The 13323-nt window shown below is 28.9% G+C and overlaps 3 protein-coding genes across 4 annotated transcripts; 1 reads left to right on the plus strand and 2 right to left on the minus strand.

Annotated features, from left to right (window-relative positions):
- Positions 1–374: 374 nt before the first annotated feature.
- LOC135193866 (dynein light chain Tctex-type 1-like) lies at positions 375–2813 on the minus strand. Its single transcript, XM_064218115.1, has 3 exons — positions 2721–2813; positions 2034–2202; positions 375–529 (listed from the first exon to the last, which is right to left on the minus strand). The coding sequence occupies exons 1-3, from the start codon at positions 2742–2744 to the stop codon at positions 375–377; spliced, it is 348 nt and encodes a 115-aa protein (XP_064074185.1). The 5' UTR covers positions 2745–2813.
- Positions 2814–3079: 266 nt separating this feature from the next.
- On the plus strand, positions 3080–8579 carry Rassf8 (Ras association domain family member 8). The gene is made up of 10 exons (XM_026641552.2): positions 3080–3345; positions 3636–3746; positions 3855–3979; positions 4203–4391; positions 4789–5017; positions 5279–5395; positions 5854–6056; positions 6255–6369; positions 6801–6927; positions 7111–8579. Exons 1-10 carry the CDS (start codon positions 3274–3276, stop codon positions 7209–7211), a joined length of 1389 nt encoding a protein of 462 aa, XP_026497337.2. The 5' UTR covers positions 3080–3273; the 3' UTR covers positions 7212–8579.
- Positions 8580–8639: 60 nt separating this feature from the next.
- On the minus strand, positions 8640–11520 carry LOC113401584 (inhibitor of growth protein 1). 2 transcript variants are annotated; one of them, XM_064217977.1, is made up of 5 exons: positions 11268–11520; positions 10547–10753; positions 10221–10394; positions 9804–9923; positions 8640–9560 (listed from the first exon to the last, which is right to left on the minus strand). In XM_064217977.1, exons 1-5 carry the CDS (start codon positions 11401–11403, stop codon positions 9238–9240), a joined length of 960 nt encoding a protein of 319 aa, XP_064074047.1. In that variant the 5' UTR covers positions 11404–11520; the 3' UTR covers positions 8640–9237. The 2 variants fall into 2 exon arrangements, with proteins under 2 accessions (XP_064074047.1, XP_026497338.1); XM_026641553.2 differs by having other exon boundaries at positions 10221–10406.
- Between the last annotated feature and the right edge of the window lie 1803 nt (positions 11521–13323).

The following is a 13323-nucleotide window of genomic DNA, read 5'->3' on the forward strand; positions in this document are numbered from 1 at the left end:
AAGAGCCACAAGCTAATAGAATGTCCTTCTTTTTTAACTCGGTTGAAAAGTAATGAATTGTAACGATTGATATTATGACACGAGAAGCAAAGTTTAAGTGGAGAGTTTTGCGGAGAATAAAGGGGAGATGCGGGGATTTGACAATTGTCAAATTATGTTTAAAACTGAGCTAGCGGACGTGAGTTGTTAGTATAAAAACTCATTTTTTTAACGTATCATCACATTTTCTTATGATAAAATTAGCAGATTTTTTAAGTTGTAATAGAAGTTCTATTTTTATATTTAAAAAAATTATCCTCATTTTTTATAATTATTTATATAAAACATGTAATCGTAATTGGTGAAAATAAAAAGATCGATTTTATAATGTTTTATTACATTTGTAAAGAGAGCGCCCATATATTTATAATGCAATACATGTATTTATTTTCCCAGCGCACAGTGCACGTTCCATCCGTCGCTATATCCCAAAAGTACGCGGCTGCCGTGTGTAAACCAGAACCATTTTTCTGGGTCACCGTTATTCTCACTAAAAATAAATTTCTTATTTGTACTTGGGGCTTGATTTAGTCTAAACATTTTGGGGAGTAAGGAAGGACTACTATTTTTCCAAACAATATAAGGGAACTAAACTTTTTTTCAGCTGTGTATATTGCAAGATACAAGAATTATATTTTTATATTATATCTATAATATATACAGTATATTTACTCGTCGGATTTGGAATGTTTTTTGTTCCAGAAATCTCTATTGTTAGAATTGTCATGGTGGGCCGAGGGATTGTAACCTCGGACCTTCTTTAAATCCGATCATACCTGTATTTATACATTTGAGTTTTAGAGTGTATAAAAAAATCAGAAAATTTAATAAAATATAAAAGCAGCCTGTAAATTTCCAAGACTACGCTAAGGCCTCCTGTCTTTTCGGCCCATGCAGGATGTTTTTGTTCACCGCCGAGCACGTGATGTGTTATTGAATTTAAGTTTAAACTGAGAATCATGAAGATTTACGTCTTGCTACACTGGGCTACCTTCTATTGTTTATAATGTATATATTATATTAATTTATTCTAAATTGAATATTAATCTTAAATCTTGATATTAACAGTAAAATATAAAACCATTTCCCTAACGCATTATTATTATTAGTCCCCAGAAAAGCGGTATTTGTTGCTTTAAAATTTAAAGCATTATTACCTATCTAAAGTTTAAATAATAATTTTGAGATACATCTCGACACCAGTCAAACTTTTATTTGTAAAACGATTTAAGTGAAATCGCACTTAACCTTTATATCAATAAGTCTTAAAGTTAAAAGGCCCACGAAACTAAGATAGCCATTTTACATATTTTTTCATTTTTCAATACATAAACTGTTTTTAGAGAAAGGCCTTAATATATCATTTACTAGTTGTCTCCCGAACATTTTCTCGCGTTTTTGATTAATCGTTAAGTGTTCAGCATAAAAAAGTAGGAACGTCTTGGAAACCCTACAATCTATCCTAATATTATTAATAATAATAAAGTAATTCTTTCTGCCTGTCTGTTACTCTTTCACGGCCAAATCACAGTACCGAATTTGATGATATTTAATAAACAAACTTATACCCCAAGGACGGAAATAAACTACTTTTCTCTTACAAGTTCGTGTTAATGTCGTGTGTTCGTCTTATTTGTGTCTTGGAAAATAAAGAGTTCTGAATTCTGAATGATGATATTGATATTATACAACTATACTATATATTAAGCCTTAAGTCGTATCTTTTGCCTAAGTTTGTGCTTGTTTAAGTTTCTATTATTATTATTAATTTAAGAGTTAGTGTAAATAGTTATTAACAAGACTCAATGTTAGTGATAAGTATACTCTATTTTTTTTTATTGAATCCATTAAAGCTTCTCGCTACCTAGATAATTTTGTCGGATAACCAATAAACGTAATTTGAAAAGAATCAAAAGCATTATCTGAATTTACAAGGTACATCATTTTGATTACGCGAATGACATAAATAAATGTAACAGGAAATTTTAACTTACTAATATATTTAAATGGTTTGTTAAGTTTATTAAGTCTGGTCAACGTCTTTTCTGTAATAACTGTTATCCATTGTGGAACTCGAGAATGGCTATAAGTGTTCCCTCCAAGACAAAATTCAATGTTATCTCTCACGATATTTTGTACTTCTTCGACGTTAAACGAAAGATCCTGCAAAAATAATATTTATGTAAATACAGATTTACCTTAAAACAATGATCGCAGATGTACTGAAATATTGTGCATATGCATTTGCAAATTACTTTTCAGTTTATTTCAAGGTTAAAGACCAACTAATTTATGATTAAGGAATTTAATCATAAATCAGTTGGATAAAAATGTATATGATACCAGTTTTCGCCCGCGGCTGCGCTCGCGTTTTATGTGTAGTTGTCAGGTATTATTCATACAATATCTTTATAAATTATGGCATATGTGTTATTCTGATGTGTAATCTTTATTATTGTAGAGTTACATTAAAATCCATTCAGTAGTTTTTGCAAGGATACAACCCTATAAAAACTTTTATGTCAAAAATAAGTTTGGCGGAATTCTAGTAAAAAATAAGTATCATATTTCTCGTTCGTAAGTCATAAGAGTAAAACTTACTCGAAGATAATGTAAAATAATAAGTACTACTAATGAAAGCCCTTATTTCCTTTTTATCAGAAATAATATGAATGTTATACCTCTTCATCTTCATCTTGTGCCATTATATATTAACAATCGTAACCTTTACTAATAACAGAAAAGTTAGATGAAAATGAGTATAATAATTGTATTTGATAATTATAAACAGTCAGGTTGAATCATCAGTCAGTGCTTTTTAAAATTCGATCAGTTCGTATTTTCTGTTATAAAATAAATTTTGAACTACACATCTAATAAAATTGTAAAACAATTAATCATATTCATATACCTACAAGTAAAATTTAACAATTTAAGTAATTATTTAAATAAAAAAAACTATAAGCTCAATATAAAGCTTGGAAAATATTATTCGAATTATTTTTCTATCTGTCATTTTATGTAGTTAGTATGTTCTTATGTACATTTCCGAACGTTTCTGCTCGTAACCCACTTCGAAGTTTTGAGCTTAATATTTTCTATTGTAAATTCGGAATGTTTGCGTTGTATTACTTCCATTTGTTTTTTATAGAAAAAATGGTTGCTTATGGATTGACCACAATATAGTATAATGGTTTCTTAAATATATGTTAATTGTAAGTTAATTTAAAATTAATGGAGCTGAAGGTCTGGGTCGAGGGAATACAAAGGATTGTTTGTGGGGTGACGGAGACTACCACTTGCCAGGTCAGTAGAATAATTTCTCGTAGCTATTGTTGAAGGTTTAAAAATTGTATTGGAAGTGTTTCTTATTCTATGAACAGTACACACGCTTAACTGACTTATGACAATTTTTTTCGTGCTACTTATTTTTTTAGTATACTTTAGGCGGTATAAATTTAGAATCAGTTTAGTTACAGACTATAATAAGCTGGGATTATTTAATTTATTTGTTAAGATTCATTTAGTTTAGTTGCATTGATATTGCGTTTTTTATATAATTTTTCATCTAAAATTACTATTTTGTTAAAATTTAGGATGTAGTATTTGCTTTGGCCCATGCTACTGGCAAAGTGGGAAGATTCACATTGATAGAAAGATGGAGAAATAATGAGCGACTTTTAGCTCCACAGGAATATCCACTAAAGGTAAAACAAATTATATTTATGAAAATAACAAAAAAGTAATAATATCAAAACAGTAGTTGCTTAATTTTATTCCTTCAGATTCATAAATTCGGAATATAATGCTTTTAGATCCTGATGAAATGGGGTGAATATTCAAATGATATACAATTTATATTAAGAAGATCTGATAACAATAGCAACAACCAAAAACCTTTACAATCTACTCATAATTCTAGATCACCAATAGGAAATGGGTTTGTACATTAAAAAATAATTGAGAGTGTTATCTAATTAATGCTAATATATTAAATATTGTATACGTTATTATAAAGATATTAAAAAGTCATTTAACAAAGTTTCTATTGAAATATGTAGTTATAAAAATCATTTCATAACATTAACCAACAAATGAAATTATGTATGTTAAAGAACCATTATTTGTATCTGTTGTAATTTCAATAATATTTTTCTTAACAGGAGTCATAATATATCAAATGTGAATGCAGCAGATAAACAAAATTCACCTAATAGGGTGAACACTACCCCTACACTTAACAATGTAAATAACACTTCCCCTGGTAATCCTGTTGGTGTGGTGAAGGGCGTGCAGCAAGCTAAATCTCCCGAATCTAACAGTCCAGTGCTTAAAGATGTCCCACCTTATAGGTAAGAATTCTCAGTGAATACACCCAACACAATAACTTAATAGTATGAAAATTAAATATAATTAAAAATATATGATAAATATATATTTATATGTTATCTACAGCTTTTTCATTAAAATGTCACAAAAAAGAGTTATACCAACACTATATCTACATATAGGTTTGCTTTTTTTTACCTATCTAATTGAAATCTAATTCATTCCATTGAATTAAATAAAATAGACCAGGACATATATGTATATTGAAGTAAATAAGTTATTTCAATACACTATAAAATTCTAATAGTCGAAATTCAAGAATAGTTAGGCATTTAAAGTTTATGTACTCAATATACTATTATATAAGACTGACTTTATTAACAAATGCTTTCATAGGCTGATAATTTTAACATTTAACAGAGACCCGCCACCGCCATATCGATCACCCCCACCGCCTTCAGCTTTAAGGAAATCCCCAAACCGTACAACACGTAGGACTCCACATATGTCACCAGTTAACTTGTCGGAGCATCCTGAAGAAGAAAGGAGCCCCGAAGCCGTTACTTATAACAGCCAATATAGGGAATTGGTTTCATTAGTAAACTATCAGAGAGAAAAACTATCAAGTCAACAAGTGGATCTTATTAAGGTTATTTCTATTAAGTGTTAAGGTTAAACACTGTTGTAAGTCAGCTTAGCACTATTAATCCCATAATTGCAATTGGCCATGGCTTTATAAGATTACAGGAAAGATTTTAGATGAAAGTATTTATTTTAAATATACTAATTTTTCAACTTAATATTATGTCATGAACTTCCATTTCTGCTGTTTTTAATGAAGATGTAAAAATGATGTAAGTTTTTTTTTTAATGCTATAAAATTATAAGTACATTTAGATTGTGTTTTCAGTATGATGCAGAGATTGGTTACTGGGAAAACAAAGGTAGAGAACAGGAACGACAAGTTGAGTTATTGCAACAACAAATAACATCTGCTGATAACCAACTTCGTATCAGCACCGAACAGGTAATTAGAATATTTTACAGGTAATGTTGATTTATCCATATATTGTTGTATAAAAGTATGTACATCATTGTTGAATAAAATTTTTCACAAAAATGTAGCATTCGTAATTTAATTATGAATGATATCTAATGTGAATATATTTTGTAATTACAAATGACTGTTTTATTGTTCTGAAATAAATTCTCAAACTAAAATTAAGATTTTTTGTGTGTGTGTAAATCTAAACAAGTATAATGTGGATTTCCTACTTTTTTATTCATAAAAATGATTCATAAGCCAATTTATTTTTGCTTAAATTGCTGTTAATGTAGTTTAATTCATTTCTACACAATTATAAAGTTAAAACTACATACTTTAATCAGACGATGACATACTTATATACACATTGATGTAATTTTGTATATAGTACGTTTTTCTTCTACTAGATTTAATTCTCTAATAAACGTGATATTTACCAGGTACAATCTCTTAACTATGTGGAAGAAGAAAGTGAAATTGTAAAACAAAATGAAAAAACACTGAAATCAGAAATAGTGCTGGTCCGATCTAAACTGGCTAATTGTGAAACTGAATTACTGCAGTGTAAAAACAAGGTTCGCAAATTGATGGAGGATATACACAATGAACAACATGTTTTAAATAGCCGACAACAAGAAAATAGGTAACTTTAAAAGTGCATCCAATGCTACCTTTTTACTATTTTATGTTAAATAGCTGTGAAGTTAAATTATATTTGGATTTTATTTATTAAATTGTCAATTTAACATCAATGTCAAGTTTTACTATTACATTTTTAAAAATTTCCTATTAGATTAATGCATACATAATTTTTGAATGTTTATAAATGCACTTATTTCAGACAAGCGTTGGAGAGGTCTATGCTAGCTGAGATGGAAAACCTACAAACTCAAATACAACAAGCAAAACATGCAACTGAAATTAATCACCTTACAGCAGAGAATTTAAAACGAGAGGTAATGTTAAGAATTTTGTTTTCACCTAAATATATTTCTAGAAAAATGCTTAATTCCTCTTCACTGATTTCGAATACTACATCCAATCTCAAGAACTGGCCAAAGATCTAGTCCAACCAGTTATTCAGTTTTTGACTGATGGAACATGTTGTTATGTTGTGTATGTTTGCGGCAATATAACATTTTGATATTGATTCGATTATTGGTACTAATTGATTTGTAGTATTGGATATTAATTTTGTCATTGAATAAAAGACACAGATTTAAACTTCTTTAAATATAGTACTAATAGCAATCCAATATGACTGAAAAGAGCCACTGGCAACTGGTTACAATCTTAGTTCTATAAAATAATGTTTAATTAAAATGATTATTTTCTTTGATTACATTGATCACCATGATGTTTAAAAATAAAAAAGCATTTTCATTAGGTTGGAGTACTGGAGAACGCGATAATGGAGAAGAAGCGTCAAGTAGAGCGCTTAGTCCAAGAAATGAAAGAAGCAAATCTTCAGAGTTTAACAGGCAGTGTTGATGAACTACGACATCCACTTGATGGTATGGAATATAGTTAATATTTTGATGATTATATTTTAAATACTTATAAGCATCTTTTAAAACATTACTTACAGTTTTAATCATTAATTATAATAATAATATTGATTATAAGCAATTTTATTACTGTTCTTTTTTCATGAATAATTTATAGACATAATAATGTACTGTCAATTATGGTTTTAGGATTGTGCAAGGCTGGAAGTGCTCGTAGAATAATAGGTTCACCAAGACAGCTTGAAAATGCTGCACCAACTAATAAAAATCCTCATGGTGTGTGGGTATAAAAAAATCAATATCATAGTACCTATTTATATGGTCATTTCATTAAGGACATTTGTAAAACAGCATCATCTAAAGTATGTTTGGTTATGAAAACAATTTTGAATTCATTTTTCAAAGTGTGTTCATTGTATTAACAGATTTCTATAGTGGTGATTTTTTAATTATACTGAAAATAGGCAGCTTTCAGCTTGTTTAACATTTAGCATAGAATATAGGTAATTGATGATTTGAATTTTAGATGTTTTAATATAATGATGCAATGTATTATTGTACTGCCATAGACTTTTGTGTGAATATTAATATTAATTCGTTATTTAACTTTCAGGTTATGTAAGTTATTATTTAGTGAATAATTTATTAGATTTGTGTTCAAATTAGTGTCATATTTAATCATTGTCACAAAGTATGTTATAAGAATTGTGGGTTTGTATGTTAATTATATTATTAAAGTATTAATTGTATCTTGCCATCTCATAATATAATCAACACAATGATAGTTGCACAGATAAAATTATACTGTGAACTATGAACTACTACGAACATTTTTACTTTATTGCTAGTAATTCTTCTATAATAATTGAATTGAATTAATAAACACTGATAAAAATATGATATGTGCTAACATTGACAAATAAAAGATTTATACTATGTTAGTCACTGATATTCTTTACTCCTTAGATCAGATATAGAAATTGTATAGAACATTTATGTGCACTATCAAGCTACGATTTAGGTGTAGAAGTTGAATATGTCAACAAACTTTAGAGAGGCAAATTTAAAATGTTCTACTAGACTTGTATATGGGTTGCATTTAACATTAATGATACAATTTTACAAGTTGTTCTTGACATTTGTATGCATTTGAAGCACTTGTTTTGTAGAAACTAAACAAACTAATTATTATAAGTAATTTGTTAATGTTTGAAGTGATCAAAGTGTAGTGCCATGAGTGCAGTATATGAAATAAATATCTTTCAGGTATCAACAATATATTTTTCGAGTTGGTACTTTAAATATTATTTTATACATAAAATTGGTGTAAAACTATATTATGTATTTACAATTTTTATATAATATAAACTTGTAAGGATCTGTCAAATATAATCAAATATCATATGTTCTTGCAATATAGAAATAATGTATTGATAATAATAATCTAGTCGAAAATATAAGCCATTGCAATATGTTATAGACAATTTTCATAGAAGTATGGCCTAACAAATTAAATATGTACATGCGTAATAGATAAAGTTTAAGGTTAATCCTAAATTTTATTTATTTATATATTGAATTATTCTGTGTACTCTGCATGGTTAATTAAGACAGTTTGTGTATATTCATATACAAAATATACTGAATTTAGAAGAAAACTGTATTTTTTTTTAAATTTAGTTCTAATTTGGATACAAAATGAGATTAAAATAAAACAATTATTAATTGAAAATCTTATATTTAAATTGAAGAAATAAAATGTGTTAACTTCAACTGTATTAGAAAACTACTTTCTGTACAGAATTGTTATAATTGCGTACAAACGTGACGCTTTACAATAATAGTATTATGTCATAATATTCTCTTCACATTGAGAACAATATTGTAATATATACATATTGTTTGCCAGAATAAGTTATTAAATAAAACGAATCCTTTTCAGTCCCCTTTTTTGTAACTGGCAATAAAGTATTTTATTCTTCTTTTACATTATAAAATCTGAATAACATATTAATAATCATCACATTATAAATACTTATGTTTGTAAAATAGTCTGCTTGCGGGCATTTGTGAGATGACTTAATATATATTTCTCTCCATTCAATTTAGATTTTTTAATTTAGTTTGCAATGTGATTATAGAATTTTACTTGTCTTTTCTATTATTTAATAATATTTTTTCCTTGAAAACAAATCTTTTTTTAAATTTATATAAATCAGAGTCATATGATATTTATAGATTTCTATTAATTAAGGTCATTGCAAACTCTCAGAGCCCAAAATAATCACAGTCATCTCACTTTTAATCAAGCAATCGCTATGCTTTTTCTTCTTTTTCTCTGTTATACCGTTCAAGTTCTTTTAGAAATTGTCCTTTAGGTTTCATCACATTTGGACGATCACCACGACACTTTGGACAAAACCATTTCCCTTTCGGCTTTGTTGTGAGAAAGACACAGGAAAAGTGGAACCATTCTATAGGGCAGAGATCATTGTCACAGAGAATCATCTCACCATAAGAAATTTGATCACACAGACAGTAACGGGGCTCATCTGGATCTATTGCATCTGTTTCTTCAGGCGGAGTTTCTGAGCGTTGTGCTGTCTGTCGTGCTTTGCGCTTTTTCTTCTTACCTATACCTGCACCAAAAAAGGTTGATTATATTAAAAAAAATCATGGCATCTAAGCAAACTTTTAAACTTCAATAAAACATATGAAATATTGCTTAAGCATTTTTTTCAATTAAAATAGACATAGAAAATATATAAAACACACAGTATAATTCTTATCATCATGAATCAAGACACACAAGACAAAAATGCTATCGCAATATTCTTTTAAAGATATATGGGATTCAATGAAGTTTTTTTGTTTAGGTATACCTTTCTTATGTGTAGTATTGTGTGTATGTCGGTCGTTGTCGCGGTCGCCTGAATCAGCGCCATCAGTCGCAGCTCCTGCTGTCGTTCTTGACCGTCGTGCTCGTTTCGACCAGCGTTCTCCTATTAATAGGTTGTAGAGATAAATTCAAATCAAGAGAAATATTTTATTGGTATTATATAAAGATAGAGGTAATATAATTCTAAGATGTCTCTTAATAGATGTTTGTTAACTTAAATTTGTTGAAGTAAATAATTTTGTTGCCTCTTTTTATTATCTCACATAAATATAGAATAGAAGTTATTATGAATGGTAAAAAATATTATGACCTTTTTAATAAAAAAGTTTGTGAATAACTTAAACATACACCACACGGCTACACTTAAAATATTAAAATGTGAAATATATAACTTTCTCACCTCCCGTCTTATCTTTATCCGACTTATCTTTTTCTTTTTCACCAGATCTCTCAGGTGGAGGGGGTGGAGGTGCATGTGTTTGTTGCACTTGTTGTATGCTTGTGTCTTTATCTGCAGACCGAGACTCTGATGCTTGAGGAGATTCTTCTTTAGCTGTGCCGTTTGTATTCACTTCTAAAGATGAAACTAAAAATATATACAATCTCATTCAATCTTCTACTTTAAATATTTTGGTAGAAACATATTTAAGGCAGAAAGCACATAGCAAATACTATATATATATGTTTTTTCTTCTATAAATATAGTTTTAAATCGGATATCCTTACTTAATTTTTTATGGTCTGCATCAAGTGATCTCTGTTTGTTATCAATAAGATCTTGAAGCAATTGAACAACTTGAAGTTTTTCATCACCAATTTCTTGGGCTGCAACTAGAGCTGCTTGTAAACGTAATGCAGCTCTTCCACATCTGCGCTCCTCAGTGTTGGGCGCTATACAAACGGCTAAGTGTGTTTCTGCATCACGGAGGCACTCTGATGATAAAAGAGAAGTAAAATTTTAAAAATGAGTATATCATAGAGATTTCGGGAAAGAATTGGATCATTATTGCCACAGTAAAATGCAAATGAAAATGGGTTGAGGAGGCTGATGTTGATATCCACAAGGGATCACACACATGATAAAATAACAACTTAATTATAATATCAATTTAAATGTAGTTGTGTAAGAAATAAAGCTGTAATAATAATAAAAAAAGGTAAATATGAAAGGCATTTAGGGGAAGCTTAAAATTGAGATAGTATGGAAATAACAAACTAATCTAAACTTTATTTTTATTTTTGTAACTTATTTGCTGAGTAATTTAAGGATAGTCGAAAACAATATAGTCATAATTGAATCAAAATATGCTTGGCAGATTGTAAAGAAAATAGTACGTCAACATACAAGTAATCAAATTTCAAATGATTTGTTCAAACTAAAACCTGTATTAGAAACTGTTTGTAGATCATAATAGCAAACTTAAAAGTAGTAAATGATATATATTACCTCTGTAAGTCACGTCTAGTTCTCGCATACGCGATAAATGTCGTTGCAGGTCATTAGGTAGATTTTCAACGCAATCTAAGTAATTTTCAACATAAGTCGCCGAAAGAAGCGCTTCTGTTGAAGTTTGATTTAACATGGCTAAAGAATTCTTACAGCTTTCATGATAGAAATAATGAGAAACGATAGAAATATAATTAACTTTCAAAGGGAATAACAAGTTACTACAATCCAAAGCCGTCAAACGTTCGTAAACTATTCTAAACCATAGACAAAGTTGTTCAGAAACAACAATAAAAAAAAATCGTAATTTTTGTACGATGGTATATTGGTTAGCTTAAAATTTAGTTAATCAAAGTGTTTCAACGATAATATCAAATTACAAGCATCAGTTAAGACAAAATTTTATAAATATTTTAATTTGCGACAGTAATACAAAATTTAAAATAAAATTTAGTGTTACAATTGTGAAGCTGTTTCTGAACAGATTAAAAAGTTTGGAAACACATTTTATTTTCTTTATCACTATTTGCAAATCTAAAAATTATGAGAAAAATAAGATTTGATCATTTTCGAAAATCAATAATCTGAAAATAATTTAATTTTTTGATTATTTAATATCTTAGTTCATAAGGTTGGTGGCATATTGGTGATCTAAGAAATGCTTAAAATTTTCTACTGGCAGTGATGATAACTTATCAATAGGTGGCTATTTGTAAGCTACAAATATATTTTCACAATAGTTTTAAATTAGAGGTGTTTTATTATTTAACAGCATTAAATGACGTTTCCAAATTATCTTATTACTATTTAAATCAAATCATAAAAATTTTATACATTATAAAAATATAATCTTAATAGTACTACTACTTTTACTAGTGTTGCGTAAATTATGATTAGCGTAATAAAGACTTAAGAGAAGAGGTTTTATCGCAATTTATGTTAAGGAGTTCCAAATTTCCATCAACAAAAAACTTCTGGCAATACGAATACAGCTTAGATTTTTATATCTAGATAGAGTATTGTTATAAAAAAGAACTAAAACAATTATTACCTCCGTGTGCGTGACAGCTACGCTTGACATTCGACAAACATACTACTTAACAGAACTATCGATAGTTTGACTATCGATAGTTGACCTCGAAAACTATTCAGGATATCGATAGTTTTGGACTATCCATAGTTTAGGTGAAAAGTAATGGTTTTTGCAATACTATCGATAGTATTGCTAATGGGGAACTATCGATAGACTACTATCGTTACTATCGCTAACACCTAGTGGACTATCGATATGCAACATTACTATTACCCAGTTGCTTAATAGCCGAGTCACTATACTTGTCTTCAAAATTTTATTTACTTTGTTATCTAAACCGTACCGAATGTACTGATCAATCTCATTCGTATCTTCTCCATCCTACGTGACATTGCCGAAATAATCTAATCCCTGTCGGCACAACTAAAAGCCATTAAATTAAGAATTGAATTAATAGCCAACTCAAGTTTTATGCGTTCTCAGCTTTGACAGTATTTGTACACATATAAATACATCAGAGGTATACAGTTTGTGTATATCATATTCTCTAGCGTGCTAAGTGATTTTCAGACTTTTGCGTGTATCGCAATGTGAATTCAATCATCCATTTATCCGTGAAGTAAACGTAAAAAAATATTATGCCTTCTAACCTTCATTCGTTTAAAGTTTTAGTTGAGACTAGCATTGATGCTAATTACGATTACGTATATATAACAAAAAAATGAACATTATGCTGTACCTCCACAAAGTTACCCTGGTAAATCCTGTAATGACTTGTGACGGAAAATATGCATGAAACGCATGAAAAGGGAAGAAAATTCGTTCACCCTGTTGACTGAATGGGGGGTAACATTAATCTTTATTCTGGCAAGAAATGTCAATTTCAAGTCTCGTAGTGTTGTCGTTTTAGAAAATGTCGCTAGAGAAATCTTATATTAAAATAATTTTAAATATTTTTTAACACCAGTGGGGAATAAGCTTACTAAGTGCTGTGTAACAGAAAGTAACTGAAATGCTTTCTTA

This window comes from Vanessa tameamea, chromosome 20 (assembly GCF_037043105.1).
Source record: "Vanessa tameamea isolate UH-Manoa-2023 chromosome 20, ilVanTame1 primary haplotype, whole genome shotgun sequence".
Classification (NCBI taxonomy): Eukaryota; Metazoa; Arthropoda; class Insecta; order Lepidoptera; family Nymphalidae; genus Vanessa; species Vanessa tameamea.